The sequence below is a fragment of the Hypanus sabinus genome, chromosome 14, assembly GCF_030144855.1.
Source record: "Hypanus sabinus isolate sHypSab1 chromosome 14, sHypSab1.hap1, whole genome shotgun sequence".
Lineage (NCBI taxonomy): Eukaryota > Metazoa > Chordata > Chondrichthyes > Myliobatiformes > Dasyatidae > Hypanus > Hypanus sabinus.
Window position 1 is genome coordinate 54,340,942 of NC_082719.1, and position 15,745 is coordinate 54,356,686.

Sequence of the window (15,745 nt, forward strand, 5' to 3'; positions counted from 1 at the left end):
TCCATTCCTGAAGAAGGGTCTCAGCCCAAAATTTCGACTGTTTATTCATTTCCATAGATGGTGCCTAACCTCCTGAGTTCCTCCAGCGTCCATGCATGTTACTCTGGATTTCCAGCATCTACAGAATCTCTTGTGTTTAGGAAGCAGAAGGCCTATTTTTCAAATCAAGAAACACACCAGACAAAAGTATACAAATAAGAAGGTTAGTGTTCTTGACAAATCTGCAAGTTTGGATTGAACTGAAATAGCTAACATAATGCTCTTAGGAAGATCAAGTGTACCTGGTATGGGAAAAGACCTACCAAAATCAACAAGGTAAGACTTTAAAATACATTTACCTGAAATGCAGCTCTCACTAGCCACTGCATTCTTCATCCTCACCAACTGCTGCACTCAACGTGGATTACAACTTCCACTGACTCCCCTGATTAAAAACCATTATCTCACGACTGATCAACAATCTGTAAACCTGATTGATCTCTTCCTATTCCCAATCAATTAAATGAATATACGACCCTCTCTTGTAGTACAGTATTTATGTCACTGACCTAGTTGAAGTTGTGGTCAATGGTGACCTCAGAATGTTGATGGTGGTGAACCAGGCATTGTTAATGCAATTGAATGTCAAGAGCCAGTGGTTAGAGATATTCGTCTTGGAAATTGCCACAGCCAGGCATATTTGAGGCACTTTCTGTATTTACCACTATGCTGAAATTTCATCTAGGTCTTGCTACATGGATGAACTGTTTCATTTTACTGCAATATTACATAATGAATTGAATATTTGCAAGTTATTCTTGAAGAAGCTGAATGACTGTGCCTGTGTCTCTGCCCTTGAGAACTACCTCCAACACCAACAACCATCATCCTCTGAGAAAGATATGACTCTAATCACAGGGGCAATTTCCCTGATACACATTCACTTCAGCTTTACCAAGGGTTCCTGATGCCACACTTAGTCAAATTCTACCCAGATGTTAAGGGCTGTCACTCTCACCTCCTCTCTGAAATTCAGCACTTAGGTTCATGTTTGAACCAACTTTGTTTATTGTTTATTTATTGAAATGCCACCCTGCCCAGCAATCCCCTGATTTAATCCAAGCCTAATAACAGGGCAATTTTACAATGATCAATTAACCTACCAACCAGTATGTTTTTGGACTGTGGGAGGAATCTGGAGGAAAGCAACGCGGTCACAGGGAGAGTGTACAAATTCCTTACAGGCAGTGCAGGAATTGAACCATGTCACCTGTACACGTACTGTAAAGCATTGTGTTAATCCCGACACTACCGCGCTTCATTTTGTGATGAATTCTCAAATGGAGCAGTCCTGGCAAAATGCAACTGGAACTGACAACCAAGACAATTGGAATTAAAGTACTTATTGATAATTCTCTAAATATAGGTGGAGCCTCAGGACTCATACCACCAGGTTCAGGAACAGTTATTACCCCTGAGCCATCAGGCTCTCGAACCAAAGGGAATAACTACATTCAACTTCACTTGCCCCATTATTGAAATGTTCCCAAATGGATTCACCTTCAAGAACTCTTCATCTCGCGTTCCTGATATTTATCCTTTATTTATTATTATTATTTCTTTCCTTTTGCATTTGCACACTGATTGAACACCCAAGTTGGTGTGGTCTTTTATTGACTGTGGTTATTATTCTATTTATTTATTGAGTATGCCCACAAGAAAATGAATTTCAGGGTTGTATATGGTGATGTGTATGTACCTTGATAATAAATTTACTTTGCACTTTGAAATTCTAGTTCAAAATATATCAGCAAGATTCAGAGAAAAGAAACAGTATCAGTTTGCTAATGATTGAGATTGGAGAGACAGATTGGTGGTAATTAGTCAGATTTACCCTGCTTTTCATAAGCAAGATATATATGGTTAGTTTTCTGCCTTGTAGATCACAGAAAATGATGTATGTCTAGGACTTTTGTGTCTTATTTCTGATTTATAGCATCTGTAGAATTTTCCTTTGGAATTAATGAATGTTCATCTTTCCCTTTGTTTGAAACAGTCCACAAATCTTAGCAATTTAAACTCTCACTTCAGTCAAAGTCTGGCTGAGGGTGTATAAGCCTAAGGGCAAAACATTGAATAAAAACTTGACTTCATATTACTTTTTTATAGCTTGTTATTCATAAAGCAAGTTTAATATTATGGCTCATGGAGGTGTACAATAAATACTGTATCTGACCACTTTGGATGGCGTATTTGTGTAAAACTATGGGGAGACCATGAATTGAAGAGCATATGAACCAGAAATACAAGACAATACACCTATGTATTTTGATTAGCCTTGCTTTCATCATTTCTCCCTTCAGCAGGATCTGACTGACATTTCTTTTACCATGCCTCCTGTATTTTAAGAAATTTAAATGCACTATCTTCTCATTCTAGTTACAAATTGCAATGAAGTGCAAATAACATTTGTGAAAAATACGATCTCGAGTGAAAACGAACAATTTGAAAAAATCACCACATGGTATCTTGAAGATCTTAAACTTGTGGATGGAAAAGAAGCAAATCAAGTAAGTGGCTGGTGTGTCGACCTGATTCATCTTTGTTTTCATTATACAACACATAACACTCACTAACTGGCCTTGTGTCTCCTGAATAAACAACAGGCTCCTCTCTTTTTCTTCTCCAGTCCTGCTGAAGGGTCCCGGCCCAAATTGCCAACTGTACTCTTTTCCAGAGATGCTGCATGGCTTGCTGAGTTGCTCCAGCAATTTGTGTGTGTTGCTTATGCCTCATGTGTTGTTTGCTTGTTCCATATGGTCAATTTTTCTCTAATTCTTTGAACCATCCATCCAAAGATGAAGGTTTAGACATCTGCCCTAAGGGGAAGAACACTAATGGAGGGAAACAATTTCCTGTTCCTCTGTCTTCAGTCAGACCTCACTTGGATGCATTATTCCTACCTGAAACTGCTCGTGTGCTGTCCATTGGCAAATATAGTACAGAGGGTTAGGGTGAGGAGGCTGTGACTTGTGATGGGTATGACATGCATTTACATAATACTTTTGATTTAAAATATACTTCAAGTCTTCACTGACAATTGGAAGAAGTGATTTATGGAAGTTTTTTAGAATAATGGAAGATAAGTTGAGGCAATAGAATTAAGAGCAATGCTGTCAATGAATACAAAAGGAACAACTAAGGGTCTAGCTCTAGCCAATATAGTAGCATATTTGAGGGGAGAGAGCCGAAGGGCTTGTTTCTTGGCTGTCTCATTCTAGTTTCTACAGGGATTCGACCATGTATGTACCTTAATTTCAAAGCATCAGAACCAATTACACCATCATAAGTCATTGTAACTTCAGTGAAAGAACCATGGAGATATTGCAATCTCGGAGTTATGGTGGACAAGAAGGACTTCTTCACATGCTAAAATAAAAACGAAGAATGTGATCAATACTCTGCATTCAGACAGTGTTTGTCAGAAAGAAGCAAGCATAATGTTTCAGGACAAAGACTGAAAAATAAAACAAGACAGCAATGAATTTGTGCATAGGTATGGCAGAAGACTGATACAGTTGAATTTCCATGAAATTCCCTGTAGTTCTATTGGTTTCTGACTGAATTTCTGGAAGGAGACTGACCAACTTTTCTCAGAAATGCTAACAAATATGTTGTACAAACTGATCAATGTATGTAATTGCCAGAATTTGATTGTGCTCATAGTCTTCATTATAGTAAAGTTGGAGAGGGCAGAAAACTCCTTTTGAAAAAATGAACAAAGAAGGAGAAGCATTTTTGAAGAATGTTGTTTTAATTAAAATGAAGTGAGCTGAATTATTGTATTTTGATAAAAAACATAGCAATTTTTTTCATGTTTTACTAGGATAATCCACACTTTGATATGCACTTTGATAAAGTTTATGGCTGGGAAAGTTCAAGTACAGCTTCCAAGTATACATTTGTCCGCTGTTTGCAGGAGCTTAATCATCACTACCTGGGCAAGAAGATCACATTTGTGAATTTTGACGCTGATTTTCTAATTGATACCAGTTCAAGTATGAATAGAGGGGACTGCATGCTTGCTTTGAATATGTTTGTGCTATATATTTATAACTGTCTCTGTTTATCTATATGCAAATAACAGTAGCACAAGATAATTTGTATATCTTATGCCATTATAAACACAATTAACTATTTATTGGCTGTACATTAGATTACAGACTTTAAGAAGCAAAGCATAGTTTACTTCATAGAATGAACTATGTTTCCATTATAGCTTTAATGGCATGACAAAATTGAACACCAGGATTCAGATTCATTTATTTTGGGTTTAGATCTATCAGTTACTGAATGAGCAATATACAGTAGTTACAACTTGTAACTACGTGACTATAGACTCATAGCAAAATACCTCTGTTCAGACAACAGAGAAGTGAAAAACACAAAGCTGAAAAACAATTACAGTTGGCCCTCCTCATCCGCGGGTTCCGCATGCATGGATTCAACCAACCACGGATCGGGAAAACCCGGAAGTTCTCTTTTCAACACTTGTTGTTTGAGCATGTACAGACTTTTCTTTCTTGTCATTATTCCCTAAACAATACAGTATAACAACTATTTACATAACATTTACATTGTATTAGGTATTATAAGAATAATCTAGAGATAATTTAAAATATACGGGAGGATGTGCATAGATTACCGCAGATTGGGAATCGAAAAAAATGGAAGTTCTCTAAGTTGGAACAGGTATATCCGGTATTATTTAGCGTCAGTTAGTCAAACAATTGTCTTAGTATATACAGTAGTATATATTTTACCTTTCTATACATATAAAACACTTAAGAAACATATGTATTCAATACTTAAACCACTGCTTTGCTTAGTAATAATTGTAGCTTTCATCGGGGCAGGGCCTTCACATGCTCCATTTCCTTTATCCTTTAAAAAGTTTTCCGATCGTTGACCGACTATAGCCTAACACTTTCCAATGACCAATGGTGTTTCATCTCTTTCCAATCACTTTAGTACTTCCACTTTATTTTCAATCGTGATCATCTTCCAGAACAGAAACACTGCAGGCAGTGGGTCCCAAGCTCCGCTGGGTCCTAAAGTCCATCGCACTGAGAAAGGTTAAATAAGCTCCAGAGTTCTGCCAGGTCCTAAAGTCCACCGATTTGAGCATCTGCATTTTTTGGCATCTGTGGGGGGTCCTGGAACCAATCCCCTGTGGATAAGGAGGGCTGATTGTACAGTGGATTCTGGTTAATTGGGACACATATTTTGGCTCAATTAAGCAACCAACACAATTAGCTGAAGTTTCTTGGAAATAGTTTAAAAAGTATAAAAAAAGACAAACTACTATTTAACTGAGTAACAAATTATGTATTTAAATGAAATACAGAATAAATTAGAACACTAGCACAGTACTATAAAACTGTATGTATTGCTTCCTCCATAGCTATTAACGGAGGAATTAATCCACTGTATCTGCCATGTTCTTTTAATCGACTGTAAATGGGCAAATTCAGCACAGATACCTAGTGCAGATAATGGACTGCCACTAAACAATGCTTTTGACAATTGCATCCTCCTAATCTTCATTATCATTGTAACTTTCAAGATGATTACTGATACCTTCCAATTCTTCATAATTCCTAACTTTGAAGAAATGAAATCATTTCAATTTTACTCCTGGCTGTCTCTGGCATCTCCAAGCCTGAATGTTTGAGCAAGAGTTCTGAACTGTATTACTGCTTATTATTTGCCAACTATCAGGGACAAAATCATTGCTTTTTCAACACAAATTGTCGAGGATTGTTGAAGATTGCAGAGAGACATTGATAGGATGCAGAAGTGAGCTGAGAAGTGGCAAATGGAGTTCAACCTGGAGAAGTGTGGAGTAGTACACTTTGGAAGGACAAACTCCAAGGCAGAGTACAAAGTAAATGGCAGGATACTTGGTAGCGTGGAGGAGCAGAGGGATCTGGGGGTACATGTCCACAGATTCCTGAAAGTTGCCTCACAGATAGATAGATAGAGTAGTTAAGAAAGCTTATGGGGTGTTAGCTTTCATAAGTCAAGGGATAGAGTTTAAGAGATGCGATGTAATGATGTAGCTCTATAAAACTCTAGTTAGGCCACACTTGGAGTACTGAGTCCAGTTCTGGATGCTGCCTGGTTTAGAGAGTATGGATTATGATCAGAGATTAAGGGAGCTAGGGCTTTACTCTTTGGAGAGAAGGAGGATAAGAGGAGACATAATAGAGGTGTTCAAGATATTAAGAGGAATAGACAGAGTGGACAGCCAGCGCCTCTTCCCCAGGGCACCACTGTTCAGTACAAGAGGACATGGCTTTAAGGTAAGGGGAGGGAAGTTCAAGGGGGATATTAGAGGAAGGTTTTTCACTCAGAGAGTGGTTGGTGCGTGGAATGCACTGCCTGAGTCAGTGGTGGAGGCAGACACATTAGTGAAGTTTAAGAGACTACTAGACAGGTATATGGAGGAATTTAAGGTGGGGGGTTATATGTGAGGCAGGGTTTGAGGGTCAGCACAACATTGTGGGCTGAAGGGCCTATAATGTGCTGTACTATTCTATTTCTATTCTATGAAAATACACACAGCTAATGCTATTTTAAAAATGTTTTCTCTCATGAACACTACCTCACTTTATTATTATTTCTGTTTTTGCACTACCACTTTTAATTTAGCTTTTATATATATATATATATATATATATGTGTGTGTGTGTGTGTGTGTGTGTGTGTGTGTGTGTGTGTGTGTGTGTGTGTGTGTATATACACACACCCACACCCATTGTAATTTATTTAATTATTTTCTATATTTATCATGTATTGACATATACTCCTACCACTAAATAAACAAATGCCATGACATATGCCAGTGATGTTAAACCTGATTCTGATTCTAAGCACAGTGTAATACTTAATGGCCTCAGTGTTGTGTATTTAATATTTCAGTAGTATTTGAGTAATATTGTAAATATATTGTTTAAGCATATTTGTTCAGTTAAATATTTCATTATGGCTTATGTTAAAATAAGTGAATTACATATGTCATGATATTACCACATCATATGCACACACCTCACTTAAAGTGAAGTTGAAGTTAGACTCATATCCCTGGTTCTATGTCTTGCTTTAGTTAGTTTAATATTTTAGAGTTACGAAACATAACAGTGGTGGTGAGTTGTTTTTAAAATAATCCCGAAATAATTACCTACCTTTTGAAGTGCAGCAAGATGTTTGAGATAAAAAAGCACAGCAAGAAGTGGTTGAGTTTAAAAAAAAGGTGCAGTACATTCTTTTTCTTCAGAATAGCGCATTTCCTTCACAAAAGATGATCGAGTTTAAAAAAAGGCTGAAAACGGAGAAATTCACAGGTTCATATACATTGAGTACTGTGTGTAATAATCTCAATTTTTTTAATATCAGAAATAGCTGGCTACATCAGGAAGATAGATGTGTTTGATTGCACAAGAGATAACTGGATTTTGTATACTGAATGGATTTAGCTACATTTTAACAAAACAAAATAGCCAGAGAAATGAGTACCAGTTATGCTGAGTGCATTGATTTTTAAGGCACACAGTTTGCTTAGAAGTTTGACTGATCCAACCAAACCAGCCAAATGAGCTTTGCTGATGTCATGAAAGTAATGCAGGGATATTTTGAACCAAAACCATTGTTGATCACAGAACACTTTAGGTTTCATTAGCAGAATCAAAAGGAAGGTGAATCAATTTCAGCGTAAATGGACGAATTGAAGAGATTATCTGAACATTGTCAGTTTGATAATCGGCTTAATGAGACACTGAGAGATTGCTTAGTTTGTGGAATCTTATAAGAAGAAATTCAAAAATGGTTCCAAACCAAAATACAACTTATGCTTAAAAAAACAGTTGATATTGCTGTTTCAGTGAAAAATGCAGACAGAGATGCAACTGAGTTGTAGTCAGCAATGAAAGTGAGATAGAGCAAAATTGCAACTTCTTTGTTTTGGTAATTTATTTTTTATTGAAGTTCATCATCAAACAAACATTTCCATAAGATGTATTTCAGATATTGTACATATATATCATATATTCATATATGCCACAAATCTCCACATAGTATTTATCTGAGGTATACACTTATAGAAAAGAGTGGAAAGAAAAAACAAGCAAAAGGATGAAAACTATGTACAAGTAGCGAGTGATCTTTTTTTTTATAACATATTCATTGATTTGTGAGAATAAAATCAGGCCTATGAGGTATTATGTAGTTAAACAATTTTCCCCAGTATGAATCAAATTGCTCCAGCTTATGATTAACAGATGCTGTTATCTTCTCCATTTTGTAAATGTCCATTGTAATTTCCATCCATGCAATTAAGGTTGGGCTCTCTTGTGATTACCATGCCATAGTAAGATTCTTTTTACCAGCCACCAACAGTATATTCATTAAATGTTTATCTCTTTTCAACCATTCTTGAGGTATATTTCCAAAATATATGGTCTTAATTTCTAAGGGTATTTCACATTTAAAGATGTCTTGTAGGGCACTGTGTATCCCACTCCAATAGTCTTTGATAATGGGGCATTCCCAGAAAATATGATAATGGTTTACATTTTGATTTCCACAATTTCTCCAGCAGGGAGGTTACTATCATAATGGGATTTCTGAGAGGGTGTAATAAAATATCTTATGAAGTTTTTCCAACCAGACTCCCTCCATTTCTGTGAACTGGTACACTTCCATTGATATCTCCATATTATTGTCCATTCTTCCTCAGATATAATTATCCTTCTCCCATTTTGTTTTAATGTATGAAGTCAAATGTGTTTTACGATTTGACAAACCCTTATACACGCTTGAAATGATTCGACTATTGTTATCTGAATTATATGCTTTTCTAAATAGCTCTATCAAACATGTGTACTTGCCTTGGTTACATTTTGAACCGTCCTGTTAACATATTGTTACATCTGAAAATACCGATAAAAGTTTTGTTTTTCTAATAAGTGTTTCTCTTTAAGCATTTCAAAACTGAACAGCGTTCCTTCTTTCATTATATTGCAAAGAACTGTTATTCCTTTAGCCGTCAAGTCCTTAAATCTAGCATCCAGTTTATTCAGCATAAAATCCGAGCCATAGGCACACCATTTAAAAATTGCAATATCTCCCTCTAGTTTATATTCTTTTATAATAGTTTTCCATATTTTAAGAGTCCATTTCACCCATGGGTTATCAATAGTATTTATATACCTTTGTATGTTGCAAATGCAATAAAACTCCATCAATCCATCAGTCCAATCCATAAAAGCAAAACCACGATACCATCCAATGATTATCACAGACATTCTTCGAAAGAGAGGAACGCCACACAAAACAGAGAGGTCTACCTGTCCGCCAGGGTGAGCCACACAGTGGCAGACTGCTCACTTCTCCTGGCATTGATCAAAAGGAAGGCAGTTGATGCTGAACTCTTGCTCGCTTTCTGCATTTACCTCAATGTCTCAATCTTCTTTGATGCTTTAATTGGTGATTAATAGACAGTTAAACCAGTAAATTGGAGTCAAACATTGGCTTGCACCCTGTCTTCACAGTTTCTTCTCATTGAGGCCTCCGAGTGCATGCTCACTTCCCGGACTGACTGATAAAGAGTGGCCATTAAAGTGTCCAATTGATTTAAAACTGTATGCTGAACTCTGTGTTAATGAACACACATATTGTTTGAATGCGAGAAACCAGGCTGAGTAAATCGCAGGAGAGCAAAAGATCAAAGAGTTTGTCTGTCTCTGTGTGTCTCTCTATGCTTGTGGAACTCGTATTTATTGAGGTACCTTTCCCTGGGTTCTTTGAACTTCACCTAGACAGGAAATCGCAACCTAAAGGGTGGTTTCACAAGTAAGTCAGAATTCAGATTTCCCCTGACAAAAGCAACAATCAAGTGGTGACTAAGCATCATGAGTACTGAAGTCCTTGTGACTTATTTTGTGTATTTTTTGTGCTTTTTATTTTTATGATAATAAATTAAACTTAAGTTGCTTTGTTGTGCTTGTACACTTATTACCACATCTCCTGGACACTCGAATTGTTTGGGTTTGATCAACCCAGCCGATTACAAGTGAATGGCAAATTAATTATAAAGGAATTGGACACTCTCTCTGCTACTTCAGTCATTCTACAGAATGAGTTTGAACAGCATTTCAAAGATACTGAACTGAAGCCTACAGATATCCAGCTGAGAACTCAAACTGGAGAGAAGATAATTCCTGTGGATATGACATTTTAACAGTGAGATACAACAGCCTACAAGGTGCCCAGAGCTGTCAGAGTCAACCCCTACCAGCACCATGGAGGGAGGTCTCAGAACCTGAGAATGCTTCACAGCCACAGGCCCCACCAGCCAAGCAGAGCGGCCCCCCTTGTCAGGAAAGACATTACTCCATAGGAATAAGAAGTCCTCCACAGTGTTTGAATCTTTAGGCCTGAATGGGGCAATTTAAAATGTTCTGTGTTGTGGATGTCTGTAAAGTAGTTGTATTATGCGTACATTGTGAATATAGTTGAGATGCATTCCATATTGAGTTAGAGTTTATAGCTGAGCAGGGAGGAGTGTTGTGTATTTAATATTCCAATAATATTTGAGTAATATTGTAAATGTATTGTTTAGTTAAGCATTCTTGTTGTTTAAATAATTAATTATAGTTATATGTAAAAATAAGTGAATTGGATATGTCATACACACTCATGTTGCTTAAAGTAAAAACAAAGGTAGACTTGCATCTGTTATGTTTTGACCCTTCAAAGCATTAAATTAATTCAAAGGAGGACATGGGAGTCTGGGAATGTAGGTGTAGCTTTGTCTTTACTTTAAGCGAGGTGCGCACGTATCACATGGTAGTGTGATGACGTGTGCTATTAAAGTATTTCTGCATATAACCTGTAATAAATTTGTTGTAAACTATGTATACTTGTTTGGACACGCCCCTCTGCTGACTGCTTCTGTGGCTCCTCCCACAGACCCCTGTATAAAGGCGACTGGAGGCACTGCTGCCCCCTCAGTCTCCGAGATGCTGTGCTCTGTTTTGCTGCTAATAAAAGCCTATCGTTCGCCTCCCATCTCCGAGAGTTATTGATGGTGCATCAATTTTATTAGCAGCAATTTTAAAACATGGAGAGCATTTTATGACCCGACAGATTGGATATTAACCCTCAATCTCCGGAAGCTGACATCGCTTTTGAACTCTGGCTTGCATGTTTCCAATCGTACCTGGAGGAGATTCGTATGACTGAGTCTGCCTCAATGCACAAAATTCTCCTCTCCAGGGCCAGTCCGCGGGTCTACTCCTTGATCAGGGACCTGCTGACCTACCAAGGGGCACTGGACACCCTCAAAAGACAATACCTGCGACCGGTGAACACCGTCTATGCAAGACATCACTTAGCGACACGGCGGCAGTGGGTCGGAAAGTCGAGTGCTGAGTTTGTCCGGGCCCTACAGACACTCGTGCAGGCCTGCGACTGCAGGGGACTGACAGCGGAACAACATGCGGAGCTCCTGGTACGAGACGCCTTCATTACGGGGATCAGGTTATTGTACGTGCGCCAGCAGCTGCTGGAACACGCTAATCTTACCTTACATTCGGCGATTGAGCTGGCCGACATGCTGGAGGCTGCTCTGCACAGCGCTGACGCTGTCCAGCCGCGCAATCTCCCGCCGGTCCCATGGACGCTGCAGACCCCGCAACCCGCCAAAGAATCAACCTCGGCTGCTGCCAGTCGTGAGTCCATGAACTCCCTGTAACTTGCCGGAGAATCGACCACAGTTGCAGCCATTCTCAAGTCCGTGCAGTGTTACTTCTGCGGACTCGAAAAGCACCCCCGAAAACGCTGCCCGGCCCAAGAAGCTACTTGCTCCAGCTGCGGAAAGAAGGGCCACTTCGCCAAGGCCTGTGAGTCCAAACCACAAATGGGTTTGAGCAGCGCCGCGTGCGAGGCATGGGGGCGGCCATCTTGGTCACTGCCATCTTGCCTGCCCGTTGCGTGCGACGCATGAGGGTGGCCATCTTTGTGGGCACCACCTTGCCCCGCCTCCGACCCACAGGTGCTTACTGGGCACCAAGACGGCGATTCAACTCTTGCCTCCGTGACCCTCGACCAAAGCGCTCCACACCAGCTCGCAAGGTCAATGATGGACATCCTGGTGGAGGGGCACAGGACTAGCTGCCTGTTTGACATGGGCAGCACTGAGAGTTTTATTAACCCGGACACAGTGCAACGCTGCGGACTCGTGACACGGCCGGTAAGCCAGAGAGTCACCATGGCTTCTGGATCGCATTCCACAGACATCTGGGGGGGTTGTGTAGCGACATTGGTGGTGCAGGACACAGAATATCGGGACTTTGCGTTACTGGTCATGCCTCAACTGTGTGCCCCTGTGCTATTGGGGCTCGACTTCCAGAGCCACCTGAAAAGTGTGACAATGGATTATGATGGGCCCCTCCCGCCAATCACTGTCAGCAATCCTCAGTTCTGTGGGACTTCGTCATATACCCCGCTACTGACCACACACACACACACCGACCCGCACATCCCACCCAACACCATGCCAACGGCCGCGCTACTGACACCACTTTCAGCCTCTCCACCCTCAAGATCCCTCCCCCACTGCTGTTCGCCAACCTGACCTCTGACTGTAAACCAGTGGCAACTAAAAGCAGGAGGTACAGCACGGGGGACAGGGCCTTCATTAAGTCGGAGGTGCAGCAGCTGCTCAGGGAGGGGATCATTGAGCCAAGTACAAGTTCTTGGAGGGCCCAGGTGGTCGTTGTTCGGACTGGGCAGAAAAACAGGATGGTCGTGGACTATAGCCAGACCATCATTAGGTTCACGCAGCTTGACGCGTACCCCCTACCCCGCATCGTGGATATGGTCAACCAGATAGCTCAGTACAAGGTGTACTCGACCATAGATCTGAAATCTGCTTACCATCAGCTCCCCATCCGCCCGGAGGACTGCCCCTACACCGCCTTCGAGCTGGGCGGCAGGCTCTATCACTTCCTACGCGTCCCCTTCGGTGTCACGAATGGTGTCTCTGTCTTCCAGAGGGAAATGGACCGGATGGTGGACCAGTGCCAACTGAAGGCCACATTCCCATATCTGGATAGTATCACCATCTGCGGTCACGACCGCCAGGATCACGACACCAACCTCCGATGATTTTTCCAAGCAGCCAAAGCTCTTAACCTCACCTATAACAGGGACAAGTGTGTGTTCAGAACCACCCGACTCGCTATCCTTGGGTGTGTCGTGGAGAACAGGGTCATTGGCCCTGATCCCGACCGTATGCGCCCCCTATTGGAACTCCCTCTTCCCAACACCCTCAGCGCCCTCAAACTGTGCCTGGGCTTCTTTTCCTATTACGCCCAATGGGTCCCTCACTACGCAGACAAGGCCCGCCCCCTGGTCAAGTCCACCGCATTTCCCCTCTCAGTCGAGGCCCGCGCAGCCTTCAGCTGCATTAAAGGGGACATTGCCAAAGCAACGATGCATGCGGTGGACGAGACCATTCCCTTCCAAGTAGAGAGTGACGCCTCCGACTTCACGCTGGCTGCTACCCTCAATCAGGCGGGAAGGCCGGTAGCATTCTTCTCTTGTAGCCTTCGCCCTGAAATCTGGTACTCTGTGGTGGAGAAAGAAGCCCAGGCCATAGTGGAAGCTATTAGGCACTGGAGGCACTATCTCGCCGGCAAAAGGTTCACCTTGCTGACCGACCAGCGCTCAGTTGCGTTCATGTTCAGCAACCAACAGTGGGGCAAAATCAAAAACGATAAAATTTTGAGGTGGAGAATAGAACTCTCCACCTACAACTATGACATCGTGTCCTGGCCTGGAAGGCTCAATGAGCCCCCTGATGCCCTGTCCTGGGGAGCGTGTGCCAGCGCACCGCTCGACCAGCTATACGCCCTCCATGCAAATCTTTGCCACCCAGGGATCACCCGACTTTACCATTTCATGAAAGCCCGGAACCTGCCTTACTCACTTGAGAAAATCAGGACGATGACCAGGGAATGCCAAGTCTGCGCTGAGTGCAAACCGCACTTCTACCATCCTGAAAAGGCGCAACTTATCAAGGCCACCCGCCCCTTTGAGCAACTGAGTGTTGACTTTAAGAGCCCCCTTCCCTCCACCGACCACAATATCTACTTTCTCAACATAATCGACAAGTACTCACGGTTCCCCTTTGCCATCCCCTGCCCCGATACCACTGCCACGTCCGTCATAAAAGCCCTGCACCAGCTCTTCACTCTGTTCGGATATCCCTGCTATATCCACAGTGACAGAGGGTCCTCGTTTATGAGTGACGAGCTGCGCCGGTACCTGCTAGCTAGGTGCATTGCTACTAGTAGGACCACGAGCTATAATCCCCGGGAAAATGGACAGGCGGAGAGGGAGAATGCCACAGTGTGGAAGGCCACACTTTTAGCCCTTAAGTCAAAAGGGATTGCCGGTCTCTCGATGGCAGGAGGTCCTCCCTGAGGCACTCCACTCCATCCACTCCCTGTTATGCATGTCCACCAATGCCACTCCTCATGAGCGACTCTTTTCTTTTCCCAGGAAGTCTGCCACTGGGACCACCCTACCAGTTTGGCTGACATCCCCAGGGCCGGTGCTGCTCCAGAAACATGTGAGGAGCAATAAATACTCCCCGATGGTCGAGAGGGTTCACCTTCTACATGTGAACCCCCAGTATGCTTACGTGGTCTTACCTGATGGGTGGGAGGACACGGTCTCCGTCCGCGACCTGGCGCCTGCAGGAGCACCAGACCCCTACCCTGAACACTCCACGGTGACTATGAACCCTGTACCCACCGATGTATATACCCACGAGACACCGCACACACCAAGCCTTACACAGACTCCTCACGACGCTCCCACGCACACGGGCGCCACGCACACACATGAGGGATTACTGATGCCTAATGGGCTGGCACCTCAAGTCAGGCCAGAGCCAGCACAACCACCGTCACCGGTGCTACGTAGATCGCAGCGACAGATTCGACCACCTGATAGACTTGACCTGTAAATATACTTGTAAGAAACTTCGCCCCATGGGGACTCTCTTTTAAAACAAGGGGGGGGGGTGAATGTGGTAAACTATGTGTATACTTGTCTGGACACGCCCCTCTGCTGACTGCTCCTGTGGCTCCTCCAACAGACCCCTGTATAAAGGCGATTGGAGGCACTGCTCCTCCCTCAGTCTCCAAGATACTGTGCTCCATTTTGCTGCTAATAAAGGCCTATCATTCGCCTCCCATCTAACAGTTATTGATGGTGCATCAGAATTATTTAGAAGAACATGGAGACACTATTGGCATCATCCAGTACCTTTCTACGTTCACACTCAGTTGGCTTCATGGCTGGAGATTTGTCATGTAAAGGGGTGTATGGATCTCCAATCAAGTTGTTATTGTTTCAGCCAGTTATGTCCCCACAATTCTGGTCCTCCTTTTTTTTACCATAGACAAGCTCAATGTGGCTTGTTGGTTGTTGTATTTTACAGTTACAAATGTCATTCCCGCAGGAGTTATCTTTCTCCATTAGAAGTTTGATGCACCATCAATAACTCTAGGAGACTGGAAGTGAACGATAGGCTTTTATTAACAGCAAAAAGGGAGCACGACACGTCGAAGACTGAGGGAGGAGCAGTGCCCCAATCGCCATTGTACAGGGGTCTGAGGGAGGAGCCACAGGA

At 42.2% G+C, this 15,745-nt stretch overlaps 1 protein-coding gene across 2 annotated transcripts in view; it reads left to right on the forward strand.

The window, feature by feature from the left end:
- Positions 1-2,434: 2,434 nt before the first annotated feature.
- Positions 2,435-15,745, forward strand: part of exoc1 (exocyst complex component 1) — a 100,444-nt gene continuing 87,133 nt past the window's right edge. For both annotated transcript variants that reach the window (XM_059989230.1, XM_059989232.1), the window contains exon 1: positions 2,435-2,549. In XM_059989230.1, coding sequence (XP_059845213.1) covers position 2,549 — 1 coding nt within the window. In that variant the 5' untranslated portion in view covers positions 2,435-2,548. The remainder of the gene's footprint in view (positions 2,550-15,745) is intronic.